Source organism: Heptranchias perlo, chromosome 1 (genome assembly GCF_035084215.1).
Source record: "Heptranchias perlo isolate sHepPer1 chromosome 1, sHepPer1.hap1, whole genome shotgun sequence".
Lineage (NCBI taxonomy): Eukaryota > Metazoa > Chordata > Chondrichthyes > Hexanchiformes > Hexanchidae > Heptranchias > Heptranchias perlo.
The window spans coordinates 65,097,423-65,125,229 of NC_090325.1; the positions used below are offsets into that span (position 1 = coordinate 65,097,423).

The window sequence follows — 27,807 nt, forward strand, 5'->3', positions numbered from 1 at the left end:
CATCCACCACCCTAAACATTCACTCCCTTCACCACCGGCGCACAGTGGCTGCAGTGTGTACCATCCACAGGATGCACTGCAGCATCTCGCCAAGGCTTCTTCAACAGCACCTCCCAAACCCGCGACCTCTACCACCTAGAAGGACAAGAGCAGCAGGTACATGGGAACAACACCACCTGCACATTCCCCTCCAAGTCACACACCATCCTGACTTGGAAATATATCGCCGTTCCTTCGTTGTCGGTGGGTCAAAATTCTGGAACTCCCTTCCTAACAGCACTGTGGGAGAACCTTCACCACACGGACTGCAGCGGTTCAAGAAGGCGGCTCACCACCACCTTCTCAAGGGCAATTAGGGATGGGCAATAAATGCCAGCCTCGCCAGTGATGCCCACATCCCATGAACAAATAATAAAAAAACACAAATGGCCCTATAGTAGCCAAGCATTTTAAGTAAATTGACTATTGAATCAACACAACTTAACTGATCTAAAAAAAACAATAAGTTTCTGAAAGAACAGTGGCACAAATTGGGGAAAAAGTTGTAACTTTTGGAGTGAGAGCAAAACATAATTTTTTTTCTTTAGTAAAAGTTAAATACAATTTTAAAAAGTTTGGAAAACCCAAAATTCAATATGTAACTTATCTAAGTTGGAGGCAAGCATCCTGCCTACAACAAATGCTTGTGTTCCTTCAACACAATGAAACATCCCACAGTGCTTCACAGAGTGATAACTAACCAGATACTGAGCAGTAATGGGGGAAAAGATTAGGTTAAGAGAAGTAACCAATGACATGGTCAAAGAGTTATAGATGGTTTTTGAAGGAAGCAAAATGAAGGCATTTGGGGAGAACACTCCAGAGTGTGGGGCCAAGACCTCTGAACGGAGCAGCTGGTGGGGCACAATGCAGTGGAGGCTAAAAAGCAGAAGGCACATAGGATTGGAAGTGGTTGTAGAGGCAGGAGGGGTGCGGACATGGATGAGGACAAGGCTTTTGAATTAAATTTGTAGGGGCTTGGGGAAACTGGTGAGCACAGATGACAGAGGAGCTTGATTTAGTGCAAGATAGAATATGGGCAGCACAGCTTTGGACAAGTTGCAATTTATGTATAGTGGAGGCCAGTGAGGAGAATGCTGGACTAATCATGTCTGGTGGTGACAAAAACATGTATAAGAATTTCAGCAGCGGTGGGTGTGAGGCAGGCAGAGGGAGTGGGGGGTGGTTCAGATGGACAGCTGTACATAATTCAATTGAAAAAACGTCCTTAAGGAGTTTAAAGATTAAAACTACTTCCACTAGTTTGCTCACAAACCAAATGTAAATTTCACAAACCAACATACATGATACTAAATTAATTGGGTAGGGTTAAAAGCTCAACTATTGCAATGCAAAATTATTACTGGCTCTACAATCTATTAAAATGTGATTGGCTGTTGCAGTGGACATGGAAAATAAACCAAGCATAATATTTCCAGCTGCAACAGGAGAACAAACAAATAGCTAAGAATTGTGCTTTGAAGAATCAATATGTTAACAGATCAGTACAATAGAACTGTAACAATTATACATGAAGAGGAAGGTGTGGGGATTTTGCCTTGTAAGCTGCACTGAACTATGACTATGAAATTACACAAAAGTGTTTGAAATGTTTATGTTTATAAAAGTTAAATTTGTCTCTAACAATATCTTATTAATATGCTTTTTGTTCACTCTTCATTTAATGCCTCTTCTGCTGGATCCTATTAAAAGTTGAGGCAGCCCACAAGAAGTACATAAGAACATAAGAAATAGGAGCAGGAGTAGGCCATCCAGCCCCTTGAGCCTACCCCCTGAGTGACATGCAGCTTTAAGTATACTTGCATGGAATACAATTATAATCACATGCAGCTATTAATACCACACTTCAACAAGCTTTAAAGTTCTTCAATTATCAAATTTCAGATTTTTTTTTTCAACATATTCCGAAAAATAGAACGGGGGTGGGGGGTGGGTGGCGGCTGAAGAAATTGATCCTTTTGGAACCTAGAATCATAGAAGTTTACAACATGGAAACAGGCCCTTCGGCCCAACATGTCCATGTCACCCAGTTTATACCACTAAGCTAGTCCCAATTGCCTGCACTTGGCCCATAGCCCTGTACATTACATTAACTCAAAAATTCAAGCTACATAACTGTACAGTTATATTAAAACAATTAGCATCCAGTGCTGGAGAAATAAAATATAATTTAAATAAACCAAAAGGACTGAGGAATATTTCTAACGGGTTGAAGTACTTTTTTTTTTAACTGGTTACTTATTGGTCACTGCCCTACCATTGGGAAAGCAATAGTTTAGCTTATTGGGAAGGAGTCACGTGATTGTTTTGGAGACAGAAGATTATGAGTATAGACTTGACGAAATCTCAGGTGAGACAGCTGTTTTTCAATTTAATTAGTTAGCTAACACTAGACTTTTCTCCTCCCAGTGGCGCTGAAATCACTTTTAACACCTTTACCGTTGCTTAGCTGAGATGAGATAAAACATCATAAACCAGGCAAATGTACCGTATCTCTATGACTTAACCACTCACTGTCTTAAACAACTAATGCCTCAGGGACGCCAAGTGTTCTAAATATAAACTAGCGGGTGATAAAGCTCTCCATCAGATAAAGAAAGGTTTAAGAATATAAGCCGATTAGTACCACTGTCCTTACAGAGATGCTTAGTAAGCAGAGGGTTGGATTTAAACTAATTGCTCTTTGCTAGACCAATCCAAAGGTAATTCCATTGCCCTGTAACCCTCTGCTTCAAATATTTCCCTTAAAAGATTCAGTGGTCTCCACATCAAACGCACACTGTGGTAAAATATTCCATGCCCCAAACTGTTGTCTAAAGATATTTTTCCTAATCTCTCGCCTCACACTCTCAGTGACAATTTTCAATCGAAGCTTCCTCCTTCAGCTAGGATTGCACAGCACTTTCTTTGTTGCTGCACTGAAATAGTGATTGGCAGAGAGGAGATTTTGCACTTCTGCAGTGCATGACTTATCCTCTCTCACCCCAAGAAGCTTGTTCCTAATGCATTTTTTAAAATTCATTCATGGGATGTGGGCGTCGCTGGCGAGGCCAGCATTTATTGCCCATCCCTAATTGCCCTTGAGAAGGTGGTGATGTGCCGCCTTCTTGAACCACTGCAGTCCGTGTGGTGAAGGTTCTCCCACAGCGCTGTTAGGAAGGGAGTTCCAGTATTTTGACCCAGCGACGATGAAGGAATGATATTTATTCCTAATGTGTGATCAAGTGCCCTAGTCCTTGAAGACTAGGATTTAAACTTGGCCTTTTTGAATGGTGGTTCAGAACTCGATCACTTACGCTGACATGAAATGGCCTCAAATTTGTGGAGTGATCTTACAATGTTTTTTAAAAATACTAATTTATGTTTTTGTGTGCAAGACATTTTAGTTTTACTGTGTCTGACCTCACAAACAGCAGTATCCTTTACTTGGTGGAGATCAGCCATTAGAAAGGAACATTTAAATTTACATGTCAGTTACATAGGAAAGGCTTCCCCCAATGTTTTAGTGTCTGGCCCTCATTTGTCAGAACAACATCTGATTTTGATGATTTCTTTTAAAGAGGTAAGCACATTAATAGGTTTCCCTAGCACATGATTAAGGAGAGATATGATAGAGGTGTTCAAATTCATGAAAGGTTTTGATAGAGTAAATAAGGAGAAATTGTTTCCAGTGGCAGAAGGATCGGTAACCAGAGGACACAGATTTAAGGTGATTGGCAAAAGAACCAGAGGCGACATGAGGAGAACATTTTTTACGCAGTGAGTTGTTATGATCTGGAATGCATTGTTTGAAAGGGTGGTGGTAGCAGATTCAATAATAATTTTCAAAAGGGAATTGGATAAATACTTGAAGGGGAAAAATTTTCTGGGCTATGGGGAAAGATTGGGATTAATTGGATAGCTCTTTCAAAGAGCCGGCATAGGCACGATCGGTTGAATGGCCACCTCCTGTGCTGTATCATTCTATGATTCATTCTAATGCAGGAGTGGCAAACAGAGCGGACCCAGAAAGGAGGAACATACAATGACGGAGGTAGAAAAGCGCAGTGTTATGATACAGACACTGGTCTGTATAATGGTTCAAGTGCAGACACTGATCCAGCAGGTAAATGTCTGGAGTATAAGGATATGACCACACAGGGAAACAATGACAAAATAAATAAACACATGAGAATGGGACAAAAAGCAAAAAACTGCAGATGCAGGAGTTCTGATTAATGGTTAACTTATCTTTTCTTTCCACAGATGCTGACTGACTTACTGTTTCCAGCATTTTCTGTTTTTGTTTAACATCAATCCGGGGAGTAGGGGAAATGTATGCATCAAGATTCTATATGTGAATGCGATAAGGTTTTAGTAACAAAATGGGAGATATGGTAATAGTCCAGAGACCTGGTTCAACAAAACATGGATTAGATAAATGTACAGGGATACAGATGACTGTAGAGATAGAAAAAATAAAAACTAGACAGGTGATAGCCTTTTATTTGAAATAGAACTTTCACATTAGAGATTATAACGGGAATGGATATATCTGGTCTGGGTGTGGATGAGGTGTAAATCCTGTGGCGAGATAGTGGGGAAGGAAATTATCTATGAACGTCTGCTATAGATCACCAGCTCAGGGGGAAGGACTGGACCGAGAACTTTGTGGTCAAATAAGAGATGCATGTAGAGGAACAGATGCAATTGTTATGGGTGTCTTCAATTTATCAAGGGTGGATTGGGAAAAGAGATAAAATTTTTAGATGAAGCATTTGCTGATAAGCTAAGGAACTTAAAGGAAGACAAGGCACCCGCTCCAGGTGGACCTCATACAAAAGCGCATACAAGTAACTAGCGAAATTGATCACTTCCTTGCCACTGTCTTTAGGGAACCATTACAAGTGGAAGTAGCCCAAGGATTGGAAGAAGTTAATAAAACCTCAATCTTTAAAAAGGTGCCTAAGATCATCTAGGAGACTAAAAACCAGTAAGCTTATCATCTGTTGTGGTAAAGTTATTAGAAGGCAACATAAAAGATGGGGTAATAAAATACATAAATAGGTATAGTATGGTGAGAGAGTTAACGTGGATTCATGGGAGGGAGGATTTGCGTAACAAATTTGCTGGAGTTCTTTGAAACAACAGACTTTGTTGGCAACAGAAATTCTGTGACTGTTATATGTTTAGATTCCAGCAAGGCTTTTGATACCGTGCCAAACAAGCTAAATGCACAGGCAGAAAGGCATGAAATAGGAGGCAAGCTTTAGTTGAAAATTGGCTAACCCAGAGAAAGCAAAGGATGGTAGTGAATGAAGCTGTATCGACATGACAAGGAGTCACTAGTTGAGTGCTGCAGGGATCAAGGCTGGGATTATTTCTGTTTTAACATTATAAATGATTAGAGGGAAACAGAAAATAGTTCTGACTGTTTGGAAATGACACCAAATTGGTGGAACTTCAAACACTAGGGAAGAGACAAAGGGACGTTAATTGGCTGGGAAGGTGGGGTGATGAGTGGAAAATGTTTCTTAATGTGGAAAAATGCAAACAACAGACCTAGGGAAGGGAAATAAGCAGTGTGAATATAAACTAATTAGCTCTGGGCTACAGGATACAACATGAGAGAGATCTGGGGATAGTGGTGGATAGCTCACTGAAACCAGCAACACGTTGCACAGCAGAGTAAGGAAAGCTAATAGATCTTGGGATATATAGCCAGAGGGATGGAGCACGAATCCCAGTAGGTGAGCATGAGTCTGTACAAGGCACTGGAGCATTGTGCACATTTCTGGTTACTGTACTGCAGTGAGGATATCCAAGCATTGTTGGCAGAAAAGGGCAATTTAAGGCATCTGAACAATGTGGAGAGCCTGAGATAATTTACTCTAGAAAAGAGAAGGCTCAGGGGAGTACTACTCAAATATTCAAGATCCTGAAGGGATTAGATAAATTGAACTCCAAATATAAGTTCAACATTGCCAAAAACTGTAGAACCAGGGTACACAGGGGCAAGCTTAAAAGAGGGCAGGTGCATAGAGAGTTTATGTTGAACTACTTTACCAGAGGATGGTGAATGTGTGGAATGGACTGGTCTTGGATACAGCAGAGGCAGATTGTGTGGAGAACTTAACGGAGAATTGGATAGATATTTGAGGGAGTAGGCTATTGAGATATTTTCGTTTTTGGGATCGGCCAGATGGACTGCAGAGTCTCTTGCAGTCCTGTACTTTCCTATGTTCCTGCTTAAGAAACTATGGAAAAACAGAGTATTCAATACATTTGGGTGTTAACGCAAAAGTATTTGGAGATGATGCAGAGTTTCCCTTCACCTAGTTTCAAATATTAATAGGTTGAGTTGTGTAATTACTATTGCTGCCAAACCTCTATTATTTGATTCATCTATAGGTGTTGGGCTGGAGACATATAATTACAGTAGGTGTAGACATTGTGCCTCTGAGTCATAACAGGTCACGATGGGTAATGATGACATCAAGTGGTGCATAATTTGGTGATTTGTTTATATTTTTGCGACCTGCTCCCCATATGGCTCAGGTGGTTAATACATATTGATAACCAAGACCATATTGATTTCCCCTCATCAATTATCTAGGGGACAAATTTGTATTTTCAAAAGCATCAGAATAAATTTGTAAGCGACAGTTGCTGTGATTGGGGTGGGGTTGGATTCTACACGATCAGCTAAGATGGCTGTAATTATCCTCATCTGTATTTACCATGAGTTCATTTGATCCTTTGCATTTCCAGGAAGCTGTAAGTGATACTACAGTATTTTTTAACAAAATTTCTAAGGTGCTATTTAAAAATCACCCTTTGGGGGTTCAAGTTCCCTGGATATAGGATAGCTGCAAAGTGTACTGCTGTGATTTAAATAGGGTAGAACTTTCACAGTAAGACTGACAGCAGTAATTAATGGCAAAGCAAATTGTTTTAGAATAAATTTTACCAACTAAGCTGAGACATTCTGGTTTCAGTTTTCTTCACCCGCCCCCCCCCCCCCCCGACCGCCGTTGTGAGGTACTGGCCTCTGGTAACTAACCCAAATCACCATTTTTCACGTGAGCATACCTTGGAAAGCCTGGAGATTAGATTGTGCCTGAATCAGGGCATGATCCGGGTGCAGCGCACTTGCCGACGGCAGAACCGCGGCAAATTGGGCTGCCAGCCTCATTTGTTTATTAGCCATGTGCACCATTCGCGGCCCCAGAGGCAACTTGCCGGTCCCGGGGAAGGGCAGCAAGATCGGCCGGCTCAAATGCCGGTCAAGGTCCTCAGGAGAGTCGGGGGGAGAGGCAAGCAGTGGCTCCATAATAAGGCAAGTAAAAAAATTCTCATTGAAACATATAAAATTCTGACAGGGCTGGACAGACTAGTTGCAGGGAGGATGTTTCCCCTAGCTTGGGGGGGTCCAGAACGAGGGGTCACAGTCTCAGGATACGGGGTAGGACATTTAGGACTGAGATGAGGAGAAATTTCATCACTCAGAGGGTGGTGAACCTGTGGAATTCTCTACCACAGAAGGCTGTGGAGGCCAAGTCACTGAATATATTTAAGAAGGAGCTAGATAGATTTCTAGAAACAAAAGCCATCAAGGGGTATGGGGAGAGAGCAGGAATATGGTATTGAGATAGAGGATCAGCCATGATCATATTGAATGGCAGAGCAGGCTCGAAGGGCCGAATGGCCTACGGCTCCTATTTTCTATGTTTCTATAATGCGTGATTTCAATCTGAGCATTGTGCACATTGATTTAAGGAACTGCATTGATCTGATTGATTAAATTTTTTAGTTAAATTTAAAAATAATTTATGATGCAAAGTTTGAGGAGCAGTGAGTGTTTGCAATCTGAGCCGTGTGCAAATTGAGTTTAAAAACTGCATTCATCTAATCGAATGATTTAAATAAATGTTAATTTAATAATGCAAAGTTTGAAGAGCAGTGAGAGAGTTTGCAATCTGAGTGATAGCTCCCAAGCGTCTGACTCCAGCAGCACTGTGGCAGTGGAAAACTTGGAGGAGGTGGTGTATGCATCTGCCTCTCCAGTGAGACTGGCCAGAAGGCAGACACGGAGCGCTGACTCAGCAGAGCCGACACGTTGACTGCCAAACTGAGGAGACACATGGTGATGGAGCATCAGAGGGGGATGCGTTCTGGGTTCTCCATCAAGGACAAATTGGACAACCTTGTGTCTGGTCTCAGAATCTGCTGAGTTTTCCTATTTTCTAAAAGGGGCTCAGACTCCCATGAGACAATGGCAGAAGTTTGGTTAAAATTTAGTAAAGCATTTTTAAATTGCTGAGGTGAGGTGACGAGTTAAATTTAAGGATGAACAGAAACTCCTGGAACTTAAATTGCCCCCTTAGAATCATACAGCACAGAAGGAGGCCATTCAACCCATCGTGCCTGTGCCCCTGTCTTGATTTATAATGCAGTAAAGGATTAAGATCTTTGATTTTTGTTGATACTCAAAGTTTTGAGGTTTTTCTGCTTATGCATTAACAGCTTGTTCTTCGCCAGGAGTTGATTCTGGTAATTAGTTTACAGTCACACTGAGCTTTAACAGTATGACCGCTTGAATAAATCTGATTATTGTCATCTCTCTGAATGCTCTTAAGAATTTTTTTTACTGATGATGAAACTATAAATGTCTGAAGGAGTTGATTTCCTTCTGGCCAGCATTCAGCAATGTTGATTAGTCACATCTGTGACTTCCAAACACTTGAAAAGTCAGAGTTTAGTCAAAACACTGTTTGTTATTGAAAACTGAATTGCTGTCTGAGTGTACAATAAAACATCCATTAGAAAATGTGCTACACCATTACATTCCTTCTGAGACTCTACTAAGAACAGGGGGGGAAATGAATATTAATGGTGGAGCCTAAATCGCAGCATTGTTCAGTCTTTGATGTGACCTTAGAATCTTCATCAACTGCTCCTGCTGATTTGCAAGTCAAACAAACTAAGAACAGAAAATGATGGAAAAGCTCAGACTAAAGGTCTTCGACCTGAAACGTTAACTCTTTCTTTCTCCACAGATGCTGCCTCATTGCTGAGCTTTTCCAGCATTTTCTGCTTTGATTTCTGATTTCCAGCATCCGCAGTATTTTGCTTTTGATTTAATAACTAGTTGGTCTCCTGTAGCATTGCACAAGGAGAGTCAGGACCAAGAATAGTCTTCAGGTGAAGCGGAATTTGAGGGCAGGAGATAATTGGACCAAAATTCAGACAAATTTCAGTCTTCATTTTAACATCATACAATCTGCCCTTATTTTTATACATTCATTATAAATTCCTATGTGCACATTTATAATGGAGACTGCCTATGTAAATATGTCACATTGTAATTACATTCTCCTGCCAGTGGTAGCACTGCAGTGCCTCACTGGTAGGAGGATGTAGTTACAGCATGACAAGCTTACATCGTAATTTCCATTGTAAGCATAGACATAGAAATTTATACAGGAGAAAGTTAACAGGCAGTGTATGAAGATGTAAGATTTTTAATATATTATTTATAGATGGTAATGCCTGCTGTGCCAGTTAGGAGTCTGTTCAAATGCAACTCACCCGATAACACAGTTAGTAAGCAAACTACCTAGTATGGCGCTGAGACATACAGAGCAGCTAGGTGCTCGGTCTGTGCTGTTACCTAATCTCAGCTAGCCTGCTTCAATCTGTCTCAGTGCCACTGGAGTAGGTTTAAAAAAATCACCGGGTATCAGAAGAGGACAAGATTGGGTATTGCTTTGATGCCCTCCACCATCAACTAGTCTGATCACACATGAAAAATTGCCACTCAGACAAGGCACTGAAAGGCAGGGAGAAAGATTTGCAAACTGGTGGGATAGAGGTCAAATTACATTAGATATCACACACTACCTTTTGCATTTAATCAACATTTTAGTCCCTGTAATTTGATAAACCACAGTTTCCCTCACCCTCCAAATTAAAACCAGAAAAACACTGCATTTGCTACTATCTGGGCCACAGACCGGCAAAGATGCTGCATGTACAGCTGCTGTAGAGTCACCACAGGGGGTTGCAATCCATTTCACTGCTATGTTCATAGATTCCTTGTACTATTTTCATGTTCTCACACCACCACTGTGAAACTAAAATTGTTTAATGGTTGAGTGAAGCATGGATTATCAACGGTTGTACTTTAGTCATAAGAACTCATTCAATGAAGTATATTTAATTGAGGTAATGCAGTGAGGAAATGGTTATTTACAATGATGAAATTTGACAATCCACAAAGTTACAAATAAATCAAATCATTACAAAATCAGTTGTAAAACACTGCTAAATGTGAACGTAGAGTAGGGACAAGATTGGGACCTCCCCCCACCACCACACAGGGTTCAAAAGCCTGCTGACAGGCACTGTCTTGGCTCACACATGAAGAATAGCTACTTGGGCAAAGTGCTGGAGAGCTGCTGGAAACTATGGAACTGAACCCCAGCACAAGTCACTGCCTTCAGGAACACATGGGAGAAAATTAAAGGTTGTTATATGATGAAGCTGTAATTAAAATACAAAATAAATATATCAGTCTCGGTGGGAGTACTAACTTGCCAGTTTAGAACAGAGTACCTAAACTATTTTATAACAAGCACACCACACTTACGAGGGTGTTGTTTGCAAGTGGTATGTCAAGCAATACTAGCTTGACAGTGGATACTCCACTGCCTGTGAATTAAATGCTGCTGCAGACAGCCCTAGGTTCCACGAGCCATTGTAAAATATACTTTAGGAGTGGCGCTATTGTTATGGAGTAAGTTGCGCTTGTTATTTTGTCACCTAATGCGATCAACACTAATGGTCAATACCAATTTTCAGGAATGTGCTTGAACTTCAAAGGAAAAAATATGAACTGAATATATCTTTCTGGATGACCCCTTGCAAGACTTATTCCCACATGCAGCTTTCAATAACTGCATGCTACAATCAGAATTAAACAACATAGAACAGTCACAAAAAGGATCTTAACTTGGACCATTCTCAAGAAATTAACTGGTAACCCATATTTCTATAAATACTTAACATAAACATTCTTCTGCAAAGGACACATTCTTTCATATTCACTATCTTTGCCAAAGGGCACTTACACAAAGTCATTTCTCTAATTGTCGTCATAGCCTGATACAGCATAGAAGGAGGCCATTTAGCCCATCATGCCTGTGTCAGCTCTTTGAAAGAGCTATCCAATTAATCCCAATCCCCTGCTCTTTCCCCATAGTCCAGCAAATTTTCCCCCTTCAAGTATTTATCCAATTCCCTTTGAAAACTATTATTGAATTTGCTACCACCACCCTTTCAAGCAGTGCATTCCAGATCATAACAACTCGCTGTCGCCTTTGATTGTTTTGCCAATCACCTTAAATCTGTGTCCTCTGGTTACTGACCCTTCTGCCACTGGAAACAGTTTCCCCTTATTTACTCTATCAAATCTCCCTTTAATCATGTGCTAGGGAAACCTATTAATGTGTTTGAAAAGCAAAATATGGCAGATGCTGGAAATCTGAAATAAAAACAGAAAATGCTGGAGAAGTTCAGCAAGTGAGGCAGTATCTGTTGAGAAAAAAAGTTAACGTTTCAGGTCCAAGACCTTTTGTCAGAATTTTTTAAGCAAGTACAGAGCCAGGAGAAGGAGGGTGGAGGGAGGGGAGGAAAGAACAAAAGGGCAGGTCTGTGATAGGCTGGAGAGCAAGAGTGATTAAATGACAAAAGGGATGATGGTGCAAGGCAAGGAGGGTGGTAATGGGACAGGTTAAGAAACAAAAGATTGTTCAGGGGTAGCTGTTAACTATTAATGTGCTTACCCCTCTAAAAATAATCATCAAAATCAAATGTTGTTCTAACAAATGAGGGCCAGACACAAACATAGGGGGAAACCTTTCCTATGTAACTGACATGTCCAATTTAAATGTTCTTTTCTGCTGGCCAATATTCACCAAGTAAAAGGATACTTTTTAAAAATTTGTTCATGGGATGTGGGCGTCGCTGGCAATGCCAGCATTTATTGCCCATCCCTAATTACCCTTGAGAAGGTGGCGGTGAGCTGCCTTCTTGAACCACTGCAGTCCGTGTGGTGAAGGTTCTCCCACAGTGCTGTTAGGTAGGGAGTTCCAGGATTTTGATCCAGCGACAATGAAGGAACGGCGATATATTTCCAAGTCGGGATGGTGTGTGACTTGGAGGGGAATGTGCAGGTGGTGTTGTACCCATGTGCCTGCAGCCCTTGTCCTTCTAGGTGGTAGAGGTCGCGGGTTTGGGAGGTGCTGTCAAAGAAGCCTTGGCGAGTTGCTGCAGTGCATCCTGTGGATGGTACACACTGCAGCCACGGTGCGCCGGTGATGAAGGGAGTGAATGTTTAGGGTGGTGGATGGGGTGCCAATCAAGCGGGCTGCTTTGTCCTGGCTGGTGTCGAGCTTCTTGAGTGTTGTTGGAGCTGCACTCATCCAAGCAAGTGGAGAGTATTTCATCACACTCCAGACTTGTGCCTTGTCGATGGTGGAAAGGCTTTGGGGAGTCAGGAGGTGAGTCACTCGCATTTTGTGAGGTCAGACACTGTAAAACTAAAATGTCTTGCACACAAAAACATAAATTGGTATTTTTTAAAAATTGTAAGATCACTCCACAAATTTGAGGCCATTTCATGTCAGCATAAGTGACTGAGTTCTGAACCACCATTCAGCATTGCTGCAGGAGTTCCTCAGGGCAGTGTCCTCGGCCCAACCATCTTCAGCTGCTTCATCAATGACCTGCCCTCCATCATAAGGTCAGAAGTGCGGATGTTTGTTGATTGCACAGTTTTCAGTTATGGAATTACTTTTGGATTGGTCCAGCAAAGAGCCGGAGCAGACATGATAGGCCAAATGGCTTCCTTCTGTACTGTAAACTTACATGGTTCTCAACTGACTGTTATTTCTACCACTTCCTTTACAGCTGAACCCTCAGTGTTCACAAAACCTAAGTTCCACATAGTCTCAAATGACATCCTCTTTCGATAGGAGTGAGCTTGCACAGCACCCTTCCAATGCAGGCAACACTGTGTCTGCTCAAGCTGTAGAATTCCACCTCATCCTCTAGCTCCTTGCTTTTAAAGGAATGCTCACCTATGCAGCAGGGCCTGTTTTCCATTGAGAGCAACTAGCCCGAAAAGTTAGTGTTTAAGAAAAAAAATTAGCAGTAAACTGAAGTGATCCAAAAAATGCACTTAAGTAAAAGCAAAAACCAAACCAAAAAGGCCAAAAAAAAAAACACTGGCACTTACAACGTCAAGGGACATATAGCTTCAAGAAAATAAGTTGTGAAAACCAAGATGGCATTTTGGGAGAGCGCACATTTTATACAACTGAGCAGTGAGATGTAGTGGTTGGAAAATGTGGGGAAAGAGAAGCCCCGTCTTAATTAGCATATTTTTGTGCCCAGTAATGATGTTTGTGCACTCCAGCAGGACAGTCTCCTGAACCTCCAGTACAGAAAATCTCCCCTAATATTATTAGATACCAAAGTTACAAGTTATAATAGCATTGTTGTTTATTTCATTCTAAACTCTATTCTCCTCTCCCTTTGCTTCTTCGTATCAGTGATCTCCTTCACTCATCATCTGCCGTCACCTAGTCCTTGGCGATGACAGCACTCCACATTCATTATATTCCTTCAGATTACATACACTCGGTACTCAACATCTCTAGTCCTCTTGAAATGAAATGGCTGAATCGCCGTTCAAGCAGGCAAAGGAAATCATGTTTTCTTCAATTCTTCAAACAACTTATGCTTCTACTATCCCTTTCAAACGTCCCAAGGCACATTACAAGAGCTTGGAGGACACTGAGCAGAAGTTAGAGAAGTTAAGGGAGATGATTGAAAGTCTGGTGAAAGAAGTTGGTTTTGAGAAGGCTTTTGAAAGTGGAAAGGAAGATGGCAAAGTGAAGGACTTTAGTAAGAGAGTTCCTGAGTACAAAGGTATGGTACGGGAAGACTGCAACTCATGGTGGAGTGGAAGAACACTAATTGGACAATAAATTATCTCTGTAACCTTCGCCAGCCCTGAAGAAAACATGATTTTTTTTTGCCTGCTTGAAAGACAGTCAAGTCAGTCAAGATGCAGTGATTCAGCCATTTCATTTCAAGAGGACTGGAGGTGTTGAGCACTGAGTGTATGCGATCTGAAGGAACATACATACGAACATATGAATTAAGGAGGAGTAGGCCATTCAACCCCTCGAGCCTGCTCTGCCATTTGATAAGATCATGGCCAATCTGATTGTGACCTCAACCCTACTTTCCCGTCTACCTACAATAACCTTTGACTCCCTTGTTAATCAGGAATCTATCTAACTCGGCCTTAAAAATATTCAATGACCCTGCCTCCACCACTCTGGGGAAGGAAGTTCCACAGACTCACGACCCTCAAAGAAAAAAAATTCTCCTCATCTCAGTCTTAAACGGGAGACCCTTTATTTTTAAACTGTGGCCCCTAGTTTTAGCCTCTCCCACAAAAGGAAACATCCCCTCACCATCTACCCCTTCTAGTCCCCTCAGGATCTTATATGTTTCAATAAGATCAGCTCTCATTCTTCTAAACTCCAGTGTACACAGGCCCAACTTGTCCCACCTTTCCTCATAAGATAACCCCCTCATTCCAGGAATCAGTCGAATGAACCTTCTCTGAACCGCCTCCAAAGCAATTATGTCCTTTCTTAAAAAAGACCAAAACTGCACAGTTTTCTCGATATGGTCTCACCAATGCCCTGTACAACTGTAGCAAAACATCTCTACTTTAAATTCCATTCCCCTTGCAATAAATGACAACATTTCATTTGCCTTCCTAAATCACTTGCTGTACCTGCATACTAACTTTTTGTGATTCATGTACTCGGACACCCAGATCCCTCTGTACCTCAGAGTTCTGCAATCTCTGTCCATTTAAATAATATACTGCTTTTCTATTCCTCCTGCCAAAGTGGACAAGTTCACATTTTCCCACATTATACTCCATCTGCCAAATTTTTGCCCACTCACTTAACCTATCTATATCCCTTTGCAGACTCCTTATGTCCTCTTCACAACTTACTTTCCTACCTACCTTTGTATCATCAGCAAATTTAGCAACCATACATTTGGTCCCTTCATCCAAGTCATTGATATAGATTGTAAATAGTTGAGGCCCAAGCACTGATCCCTGTGGCACTCCACTCGTTACATCTTGCCAACCTGAAAATGACCCATTTATGCCTACTCTCTGTTTCCTGTTAGCTAACCAATCCTTTATCCATGTTAATATGTTACCCCCTACACCATGAGCTCTTATTTTGTGTATTGGCACCTTGTCAAAAGCCTTCTGGAAATCCAAGTACACAGGATCCCCTTTATCCACGTTGCTTGTTACTTCCTCAAAGAACTCTAATAAATTAGTCAAACACGATTTCCCTTTCACAAAGCCGTGTTGACTCTGCCTGATTGCATTGAGATTTTCTAAGTGCCCTGCTATAACCTCCTTAATAATAGATTCTAGTATTTTCCTTATGACAGATGTTAAGCTAACTGGCCTGTAGTTTCCTGCTTTCTGTCTCCCTCCTTCCTTGAATAGAGGAGTTACATTCGCTATTTTCCAATCTGATGAGACCCTTCCAGAATCTACGGAAGTTTGGAAAATTAATACCAATGCATCTACTATCTCTGCAGCCACTTCTTTTAAAACCCTAGGATGAAGTCCGTCAGGACCTGGGGACTTGTCAGCTTTTTGTTCTAATAATTTTTTCAAAACTCTTTCCCCGGTGATTGTGAATCAAGAGGTGAAAGGGAGGGAGGAACTTAAAACATTTACGATTATTTCTGGTATGTTATTTGTATGCTCTACAATGAAGGTGGATGCAAAATGATGGACGAGCATGAACCTTCTCCGAGATCTCTGCGCTCTTCCAATTCTGGCCTCTTGCGCATCCCCGATTTTCATCATCCCACCATTGGTGGCCGTGCCTTCAGCTGCCTAGGCCCTAAGCTCTGGAATTCCCTCCCTAAACGCCTACGTCTCTCTCTCTTCTTTTAAGACGCTCCTTAAAACCTACCACTTTGACCTGTCCTAGTATCACCTTATGTGGCTGGGTGTCAAATTTTGTCTGATTACACTCCTGTGAAGCGCCTTACTACATAAAAGGCGCTATATAAATGTTGTAATAATCAGTGGAATGGAGGTGTTGTGTTGGAACATGCGAATAAAGACAATTGCAGAGATACGGTGCAGCAAAACCATGATGAGATTTGTAAACAAGAACGAGGATTTTAAAGTCAATGCACTGTAGAACGGGGAGCCAGTGGAGGTTAGCCAGGGCTGGGGTGATTTATATGCGGGAATTAATGCAGGATATGATGAGCAGCAGAATTATGGATTAGATGGAGTTTTTGTAGGGTAGAGGTTGGAAGACTGCTGAGCAGGGCTTTAGAGATATCAGGCACTGCAATGTGAAAGCGTGGATCATGGTTTTAATGTCATTGAGGGCTGTTCGGTTGTCATATACGTAGGCAATGTTATGGAGGTGGTAGTCCATGATCCTGGTAAAGGACCAAATATGGGCTTTGATACTCAGTTGAAGTCTGGACAGGACACTGAGGTTGTGCACCATCAGGTGCAGCTTGAGTGAGTGGCAATGTGTGTGAAATTGGTCTCTCAAGTGCAAAGTTCTAGCGGGATCTAGAAGGCAAATTTCCTTGCTGATGTTGATCAGGAAAGGCATGTAGCTCATCAAAGCTGAACAGGTAGCCAAACAGCATGGCGGCAGTCATGGAGTCAAACAGTATGAAAAGCTGTAATGTTGACATTGTTTCTTCATGTCTCTCTAATGGAACTCATACATTTCCTCCAATGCTAAATCTGCCTTGAAGAAGCTCGGTTTTGTCTTTTGGCAAAAATTCCTTTTCCCCTCAACAATTCTGAACTCGCTTTAAAGCTCAAATTGCTCCAAATCACTTCAACACTGTTCCCATATTTGGGAAGCTCTTCTATCAACTCTCATACCCCCTGACAGAATACAAGAAAAAATATTTGTTGTCTGATGGACAATCCCTCCCTCACCTCTAAGCTCCAACCTCTCTCTTTGTTACAAATTTTCTTATCTGTTTATTTTATTTTATCAAAACTACTTTGGACAGTGTTCCTCAGAACTTATTCCTTCCGAGCTATCATTGTACAAGGTGGGTGGCCACCATCCTACATGTTATTTCTCCCCTTATGTCCCCACTGTGCTGAAATGAAGACTCACCGTAGTCTCCTGCTCTAACTCATTCTTTCCAAGGATCTTAAAACTGTGTAATTCCTTCCTTCTCTTGCTCTCCTCCTACAATCTTCAGGATTTTAAAACCTAAACTCGGTGTTGGCTAATCACTATTTCCTGATTTATATGGTCTTCTCTTTCGCTAATTTCATTCTGAGTGGTGTTCTACAATGTGAGCTAAAACCTTTCACCTTGCTTCATCAATAAAAAAGGCACAAACTCAAACCTTTACAACATAATACATGCCATCGAGTGAACATAAAAATGAAATAAGAAGTACATTGTCTAATATCAGTGTTATTTTATCACAAAATTATTTTCTTTCATTACAATTGGTCCAATGCAGCTGCTGTGTTCAGTAGAATATCAAGTGATAACAGTTTTGGTGCAAAGTCCAATGTGTCACTAACTTTCTCTTTCACTTCCTTTTGAGTTGTGGAAGAGAAATCACCTTTCGCAGATCCAACAACTACACTAAAAAACAGTTACTAGCACTTTACATTTTGATGTAATGGTACAAGATTACCAAGATGCCACTGAACAATTCACAGACATAGAAGCAGAAAGAGAATGGACCAGAAATCACTGTAAATGTTGTTCATCTAACCAGAGATCCAAAACTGAGCTTGAGAAATGCAGGGAAGAAAATGGTCCCAAAATGGAGGCCACCCACCTTGTGGTGAATTAAAAAGGTTTAAAATTCCACTGCTGCTCACTGAGAGTTGTCCACCTCTTCCTGCACAGTTTGTGGATCTTGTAAGAAGTTTCCCTGTGTCTACAGTGTGCGATTCAAAGCTTGGACAACTTAAAATGTGACAAAAGATTACAAAAATATGCTCAATTAAGCAGACCTCCAGCTCAATTAATCAGACATCCCTCATTTAATGACAGATACCAATCACTATTAGTGATTTTCGACTCTTCCTTTTCTCCACTCTTCAGTTTTATCACAGTTGCAAACAAAACCCTCCCCTACACTTACATTCAGCTGCTTGGAGCCGAATCAATCTGCAAAATAATCATCCTAACTCTCACTCAAACGGATTGAAGGCTACTGCTGCTGAGGCAAATAGTCGGTCAATGTGCTGTGCCTTGCACTAGGAATAGGTGTTCATGCCAATCAAAATGCCAAAATACTTACTGCGAGGAACATCATGCAGTACATGGAGAAGGATGAATGGCCAGAGAAAAAGGAGAGCCTAGAGGGATAAAGAATACAATGTCATTACCATCCCCACACAACGTGCCAGGAACAAAACTAATTCATCCAGACAACCCTTTCAGATTGTAAAACCAGTTACTGCTGTGAGATGCATCTATCAACATTTGAAAATTTACATTGAGAATTTTAAATGATAGTTTGAAAAACTTTCAGGTTAAAACTTGTGTTATTTTTAAACTGCCTATCACAAGAGTTGATGACATTTCTTTAACTCCTTTTTTGTCTTCATTAAAGAGGTTATATTTATAGATGTTACCACATTGCCCTAAGCCTACAAAAACATTTCAACCACTTTAAAAGTCGCTGTTGCTCAGCTGATCCAATCCGGTCATTATCAACCACCATTTTTTCAGAACAAGTTCCATACAGTTTCTATGACCATTGACAACATTTGAAGCACCTCGAATATATTACAATAACTGGCACATCAGCCTCAATATTAATCCCCCCAGGATGGGTGGGGGAGGGTCGGGTTGGGAAGGTTAAAGAATTAAATACGGGGAATGCAACCTCCACCCCGCTGTAGACGTTCGCTGCCTTTTTTACAACGGCAGATATCAGGGTTTCCGAGTGTTTCGCCATGGAGAGGCGGGACAGTTAATTAACAGTTTCTGTAATTTGGTCGTTTTTTAAAATTACGGATCAACTATTCCATAGGATTCAACAGTCCTCCAATGCTGGGGACAGTGGGCTAGATTTTGGTTTTGTCTGATAGCGTAAAACGGGTGATAGCGATCCGTTTTACATCTCCCCCGATTTTTATTTCCATTGAAGTCACCCGTTTTACATTATCGCTCAAAGTCAAGATCTACCCACTGTCAGTAGCGGGCAGTAGGTCATGGCTAAATAGTGAAGGCGTGGGGATGGCTGGATATTGTAGTTTCTGCTTGATAACCTTTGGGGATCAGGGAATATTTATACATATTGTCCACAAAATGAGACAGAGTTCACAATAGGGTGCATTGTATGTGGTCTACTGAAGCATCAAGTACAACAACTAATAGGCCTTTTCTCAATCCAGGTTTCACACACAGGATGACCTGACTTATTTGTGATGTGGAGGATACTGGGTGAAGAACAGGTCTTATTTCTAATAGTCTTAAACCCCAGTCTCTCTCGTTTTCTCTCTTTCTTCATTATGAGACAATAGGCATGATGATTTTAGCTGGGAGCCAGGAACTCAGTCCGTCCCTAGACATTCGCGTGGGAAACCCGGAAGCCAAAAATGAGTCTGTCACAACCTGCGATGGCAACTCAAGTGAAGATGAGTATTTGTGCTTCCAGGTTTCCCACGCGCCAGGCAGCTCGCCGGCTTTAAGTGGGGGCGGGACTTCTGGGTGTCTGTTGTGTGCACGCATCCAAACGCGCCTGGGTCAAACCTGGAAGTGGCTGCGTTGGAGACGGGATGCGGTCCTGCTCCAAAAAGCTATCATTTTAACCTCCGACCCGCCCCCAACCCACCTATTCTTGGGGGTAAAAATTACCCGAATGTAACTTATTTTTCATTTATATAACATATGGGGCAGTTTTTACAGATCAGGGTGCCGTGCAGAATATTCTCAAAAGAAAAATAAAGTAACAACAAGGTTGTCTAGTATTAGCAGTAATAAATCATTAGCATGTAGGGGTCACTGATTACAGCATCAGTGCCTTTAAATATTATCGGGGTAAAGAAGCAGGAACTTCTCTTTTTGTTTGCTAGTTCCCTGCAGATGAAATAGTAACTGTTCTACTCCTTTTACTCATTGCTAAAGCTTAATGCATCAAGCTCTCCAAAATACAACAATCAAACACAGGGTGACTACAAAACATGGTATGGGATTTCAGCACAATGTTAACACACAATGCAAATTAGAATTTATATAACAACTGAATAGTTCCAGTTTTCTTTATAATTGTAGCCATAAGGAACAGTGTGTAGCACTCACATAACTGTAATGAATTTAGCCTAAAACAGGGGGGAAAAGTCAGGCACCCATGTATGTATGAGCGCAATGAAGAGGCTTCGCAGCATTGCTCCAACTGTGGAAAAACTATGGTTTAGAAAGCCTCAGGAGGTCCAAAACTGGAAGCTACAGCGAAAAGGGAGCTAAATGTTGCCGTGTTCCTTTGCTAGAGCCTGAAAACAGATGCCATTGTTTAAATAATCCATGAGTTATTTCACTGAGACTCTGCCATATGCCCTTTGAGTTATTTTCTGGATTGTTAAAAGATATGTCAGCTGGTTAGTGTATGTGTGTATGTATGTATGTATATACACACACACACACCCCCCCCCCATATATACATATTAATTTGCCTATCGTTGCCTGTACTTGAAAGCAGCTTTGAAGTGAATGCTTGTGATACCCATTACAAGTGATTTTCTTCCTTCAGTGAAGTTCTCACAAACAAAAAATCTGTATGTTGCTAAAATACTGTAAATTTGTTATGGGGCAACATTTTTGAGTCTGTGTAATACCATAAACGCTGCTTGTGCTAGCGGTACAGAATTCTGACATGCTTCTGGCAGAGAGTCAGTGCCAGTGACTGTAGCCAGAGGATTTATGTCTCCCCGCTGGCCTTTCCTGACATTAGCAAAATCTCTCACATCCTTCCACCCTTTATTAGCTAGGAGTTGTGCTGTGAATGTAAGACCAGCTAAGAGCTGCTCCTGTCACAACAGAACATTAAAAAAATTCTGAATCTTTTCAAACCAGTCTATAAATCAGACTGCTGTTTTCGAATAGGCAGGAGTCTAGTTATCCATTTCCGAAACACATCAGGATTTAAATTATTTTTTTAAAATGTGAACAGAACAGAGCAAAAAGATATCAGGATGGTGCACTTCCTTTGGCTCAAACTGATCAAAAGTTCTGCTTCCGTGCCACTGCCTCATTTACATATTATTAAAAGTGGCTGCAAGCACTGTGAGTGAAAGTTGTAGTTTTGCCTCTTCTTGCAATTATATATTTTATGAATTCTTGCTCCCAGCACAGAGCTTTGCACAGCTGGAGTACAAATTGGAAATTTGGGTGCAGGGGTCAGCAAGTCCCATGGGATTTTCTGGCCATTAATTCTGCGCTGGGAGAGCAAATTCATAACATCTACACTGTAAGGTATTCATATTGGGTTCTCACTAAGAATGGTGCTGGTGTCAGGTTGGGTGAAATGGTAGTGCTTGATAGTTTTACAAAGAAACAAAATTGCCTGAAGATGAGAACAGTATCTAACTGGATGTGCATCCTAAGACAACCCTGCTATAGCATCTGTTGGTGTGGTAGCACACTGTACAATGTGTACTAATCGCTCAGCTTCTCCCCATACAGTCAGCTCCTGATCTCAACTTCAGCTGTTCAGGGATTATGCAGGCACCTTCTCAAAGGGGAAAGGAATAAGGAAAAAGCAATTCACCTCCCAGTGGCCAGTTACACTGCAGAATTGGCAATGATGTATAAGAGAAAATAAAGAAAATTTTAAAGCACCAAAGCAAATAATTTTTTCTTAAGTTATTGCAACACAACGCTGATTAAGAAGTAACTATCCACCCAGTCTGCCAGTCTCTATTTCTACTGAACTACTGTTCATCTGCAGCTGCATCAGGAGATTCTACAGTCAAATCAAATACAATGTTCAGATTATATGAAAATATAACCTTTACTTTCTAAACTTAGATTCTTCTGTTTGGCAAAGGTTGACAAAAGTGTAACTCTACTCAGTATTTGACTTCAGAACATAAGCATGCAGCTTATTTCAACTCATCAAAAGGACACAGGATGAGTTGTCAAGTCTTTGCTGAATAAGAACACAGCTTCCTGGCCGAACTATATAAAACCACAACCAGAGACTGTTTAGTAGCTGGCTGCAGCAGTCTGCCTTGCGTATTGCAACGAGTATAGATATCAGCTAAGGGATTAAGGCACCATTAGCCATCTGCTATTTATTTTCAACGGCAAAGCCCAATAAATCAGGTAACAAATGTCTGAAACTCTTACATCATGACTTCTATCAAAAACAAAGGACCTAGCTTTCTGTTTCTTGTGGGAAAATATTTCCTTAGGAGGAGAATAAATAATTAAAACTACCGTTTAAATGCAATCGAATAGGTTTCTTCCTTATGTCAAATGATTCATATTCTTTATTACAGCAACAAAGAGACCCGTCACAAGCAACTGTTTCTCAACGGTTAGTGCTGACTTTTCAACAAGGCCGTGATATTTTGAGACCCAGGGCTGCCTGACACTCAGATCCATCTGTTACAATTAGAATAATTTGTCAACTATTCTCTTGTTTTCTCTCACAAGGGAATGTTATGGAGGTAAGGCTATCCCAGCATTCATAGTGATAGTGAATGCCCACTAGCAGTGTTAGTAGAGAACCATGGGTTCTAGTAGAGCGAATACTTAATGGGGTAAAATTCAATCTCAACGGGAGCGGATTGGCCGCCTGTTAAAGACATTACCCAATTTTCCTTTTCATTGATAGACACGGCTCAATTTTAGCCATGTTTTCTTTTTAGGACAAATGGACTCCTCAGGTAAATGGCGCATGATGTAAAATGTCACACCTATAATTTGTCTGATATTAACAGCTCCGAGTATTAGTCCAACAAGACTTTTTCTGTGGAATACGATTGAAAGTGTTTTTACCATCATCTGCTCTTTCTTGTTAGTGTAAAATGGAGTTTAAACCTGATAATCCTTTTCCATGGGAAAAATTCCTAACATTAGTTCTATGTCTGCATACACTTCATTGTAAACGGTGGGGTGAAGGCTAGCAGGCCTTTTTCCCGTGAGTTTAAAATGAGAATTATGGCTAACAGCTATCCAAACAGATGTTAGTAGCTGAGTGAGGATATTTACATTGCACAGACTCTAACCTAATCAAACTGAAATCTAACTAGGTTTACACTCCCCTGCAGCAGACGTTAACCTGGAAAATGCCAAGCAAATTAGGTAGAGAGAAATCCACTGCTCTTCCAATTATGCTCGTCTCCTAACTCTGGCTACTCGTTAAATTCCTTAATTCCATTAGTATTAACAAATAAGCTTTGTAGAGAGCAGATATTCTAATGACATCAAATCCCTGATCCCTACGGTAATAGCTCAGGGGGAAACGGGGGAAATCCTACAGGCACTGGCCACCTGTTGGTACCTCAGCCAAATGGCCATCCCTCATTCCTCATCACCGCTGCCAAACTGGATCCTGTCCTCACCCGATGTTTGCATATACACATTTCCAGCAGGAATTGTGGACAATGATCAGGAACAGGAAACTGAGCAATTTTCACCTTCCTAACCCAGGGGTGCTGAGGTTAACTATAGCACTGTACCAAGTGCATTGGCCAACGTATGGCAGTTTAACTCTCCAGGGACCACATAGGCAAGCCAACTCACATCTTCTGATGCCAACCAGGGGCCCCCAGCCACAGAGGTGGTCGCTAAAGGCAATATGTGATTAACTCCAGCAATCACACCAACAAATAAATTCATGCTGCACCAGCTGATCAATCAGCTGTTATAACCAGCCTACAGGCACTAACTGCAATAAGCTTTTCTGGACTTTAATGGGGTTATTTTATGAAGCTGCACTCCCAGAGTTGGGCTTTCCTATCAGGAGCGCATATCGGGAACTCAGACACAGAGGTCAGCAGGTCACCAATTTAAGATAATTATACAATGGTTGGTCCCACTGGATCTGGAGTCCAGGGTATTAGTATATGGAGAAAAAGTTAGCAGAGGGCTGGAACTTGGGATCCTGATACACATGAAAAACTATATGTGGAAAGGGGACAATCCACATTTTCCATGTGATCCATCAAACATTTTGGGTGGTGCACAAGTTCTTTTAAAGGTGCAATCATTTCCAAATTGAGACACTGACATCTGGAACAATGTGTTTTTTTAAATATTTCTAAATTGGGCAATTTGAAGAAAGCCAAGAAATGATTATTATTTTTAAACTCATTTACTTTTGGGCTAAGAGGGAATCAATATCAAATTACTGATGAACTCCTGATGCACAAACCCCTACACTGGGAGTGCTAAAGAAAAAAGGTTACCTTCTTCGATTTATTGATCAGGGACAAGTTTCAAATTGCATCTATTTAATCATTGGACATAACAGAATGGGGTTGGTTCTGTCACAAAGCTGTTGTCATTATGGTGCAGCTGAGAGTTCTTCTGTGCAGAGCTGTTTTGTTTGCAAGAGTGTGTCAGGGTGAGAGACCAATCCTTCCTTTACTGACCCAGCTGTTGGTCATAAGCAGGTCCAATTTTAAAAGTACAGTACTTCTCAGGTTAATAATGCCCAGAATGAATATAGCCTAGAAATCAGTGTCATCAATATTAGCGGACATTTCTCTGCTACTTTAAGGCAAATGTTGGCTCAGTTATTTTAAATGGGTTAAAACATTTACTTAAATAATTGATACGCATTTATCCACCGACATCCCAGCAGAAATTTCTAGGTTCAAACATTTGTCTTTGTAACACTTGACCTTAAGAAGTAATTAATTGTGTGACGTTATGAAAGGCATTATATAAATCCAAATATTGGGCCAGAATTTGCTGGATCACGACATCTCATGGTGAGCACGTGTTTGGATTGTTTTCCTCGCCCTTTAGCTCCAATTATTTTTGCGCCACAAATTATGGAAGTGTGAGCTGATAACAGCACAGCGGTCAACAGGGCATCTGGGAACAATGGAGCCAATAGCCTATCAACAACAACAACAACAACAACAACTTGCACTTATATAGCGCCTTTAACGTAGTAAAATGTCCCAAGGTGCTTCACAGAACTATTATCAAACAAAATGTGACACTGAGCCACATAAGGAGATATTAGGACAGGTGACCAAAAGCTTGGTCAAAGAGGTAGGTTTTAAGGAGAGTCTTAAAGGAGGAGAGAGTGGTAGAGAGGCAGAGAATTCCAGAGCTTAGAGCCTAGGCAGCTGGAGGCACGGCCACCAATGGTGGGGCGATTAAAATCGGGGATGCACAAGAGGCCAGAATTGGAGGAGCACAGAGTTCTCGGAGGGTTGCAGGGCTGGAGGAGGTTACAGAGATAGGGAGGGGCGAGTCCATGGAGGGATTTGAAAACAAGGATGAGAATTTTAAAATCGAGGTGTTCCCGGAATGGGAGCCGATGTAGGTCAGCGAGCTCAGGGGTAATGGGAGAACGGGACTTGGGGCGAGTTAGGATACAGGCAGCAGAGTTTTAGATGAGCTCAAATTTATGGAGGGTGGAAGATGGGAGGCCAGCTCCCATCTTCCACCCTCCTTAACCAATGAAATTTAAGGATAGAGAAAGCAGCGAACGACAGAGAAGGAAATAAGGTGAATTAGATACAGAAAGAGAAATCAAGAGAGGGAAAGAAAGATTGGATTAAGAGAGAGAGGAAAAAGAGACAGAAAGGAAAAGTAAGAAAAAAATGTAAAATTTAAAATTTAAAATTTAAAAAACTCCCAGAACAATTTACTACCTGCAGGAGCGAGACTCCACGGTTTCAATTCTTCCATTTCTGGCCCTCCAAGGTTGAGTGACATGTCAGGACCAATAATGACTCAATTAACAGGGTCCTTATGCCATGAAATAGTAGCCTTAACTTTCTGTGGCGAGTTTAATTCACATTTATGGTGCAAACCCAACAATTTCTTGAAACTCATGGGGAGGTCCACGGCAGAGCGGCCCAAACTGTCCAGCAATTTGTGGTGATTCACAACTCGCAGCGTATCTCTTCCTCATCACAAATTGCTGGGTTCTTGACACACAATAACGGCGAATTTTGTTTTATTTTGCCATCAAATTATGGGCCATTGTTATTAATACACAAAGAAATGCACACAACCCCTGTAGATGAAATAGCCCCATAAGCACCTATGAGGGGATAACAAGGTGGGGGGGGGTGGCGGGGGTCACAGCCAACAATTTATTTTTCTTGCTACAATCCTGGCCCCCTCCCACCACCCCGGCTGAGGTCAGCTCATCTCGGTAACCACACTGGGGAAGCTTGGAATCTTGCCTTCTGTATAACACAAGATGTTTGAGCGGCAGATAAAAGATTCTGTCCTATAATTGGAGTGTTGTACGATTCATATAACATTCAGCTAATCTCACACACTCACCGTGCTTCATCGACCATCCGTTTGTTACCCAGACATGTGAAATCGTCTATGTACCCCAAACTGCAGTCGATAGTCTTCCAATCGGGTTTGCAAACATCCAGAAAGTGAGGCCGAAGGCGACCGATTGAATACTTGGCAATGTCAGTCAAAGACTGGCTCGCAGCAGCCCCAAACACAAACGTTCCAATGGCCTTGTACATAGTGGCTATATAGGAGTTTCTAATAAAGGAGTTTGAGTACAAACGGTTCCAATGAACCGAAGCTAACTCTCCTATGATCATCTGCAACAGAGAAAAATCAGGTATCAGTTCTGCACAGGAAATAAGGAGTACAAGAAATTCAAAAAACATGTACGTTGCCATCCACAAACAGTTCACAAAGTTAATCATGCAAAAAAAAAGCCACAGCAAAAAAGAAATCACATTTTTATTGGGTTCTATTGCTTGAATTCTTGTCAATCATATTTTTGAATTTGACTATTGTCTCACTAAAAATCAGACAAGCTATATGAGTGGTGCTCATGTGTACAGCTTTCCTACATTAATAAGCCACAATTTTCAATCTGTGTAACTTGTAATTGCAGCAGTGAATGTCATTCACTGGTCGAGAAGCAAGCCATCAGAAGCCTCTGGTATACAGCATATTAACCCACTGTCCTTGGGTCAATGTAACAACCCGTGATCAACATATTTATCACAGTCTAATACTGTTGAAGCTAAAGGGGCAGTAGCTGAATCATTCGTAGTATTTATTATTCATGATATTTGGCTTAACATCATAAGTTCGATTTTCCAAGACTCCATTGGCAGCATGAAGCTTCAATGTACAAAAATGCAGGTGGTAAAATAAACACAGCCTAGCGCACGGTGGGCTGCATTTTGCGGTGAAGAAAATTGTGGGCCTACTGAAGGTTGCACTGCTGGCCAGGGTGAGCCTGTTTAAAATAATACAATTATGCTAATAAGGTCCCACACAGAACATCATGTTATTTTGGTGAGCTCCGCATTCAGCTTTGGGCTCACCCATATTAAATGGACATATGAGGAGGGAGAAGAGTGAAGCCCTCACCTCAGTCATAATCTAACAACATAATTCAGACCCTAACGTCATTTTAAAGGTCTGTGGCGTGTTGGAC

At 41.3% G+C, this 27,807-nt stretch overlaps 1 protein-coding gene across 3 annotated transcripts in view; it reads right to left on the minus strand.

Moving 5' to 3' along the window:
- plpp1a (phospholipid phosphatase 1a) overlaps positions 1-27,807 on the minus strand; it is a 93,647-nt gene that overhangs the window by 11,221 nt on the left and 54,619 nt on the right. For all 3 annotated transcript variants that reach the window (XM_067986026.1, XM_067986036.1, XM_067986046.1), the window contains exons 3-4: positions 26,673-26,953; positions 18,484-18,541 (exon numbers count right to left, since the gene is read on the minus strand). In XM_067986026.1, the coding sequence (XP_067842127.1) occupies positions 18,484-18,541; positions 26,673-26,953 (339 nt within the window). The remainder of the gene's footprint in view (positions 1-18,483; positions 18,542-26,672; positions 26,954-27,807) is intronic.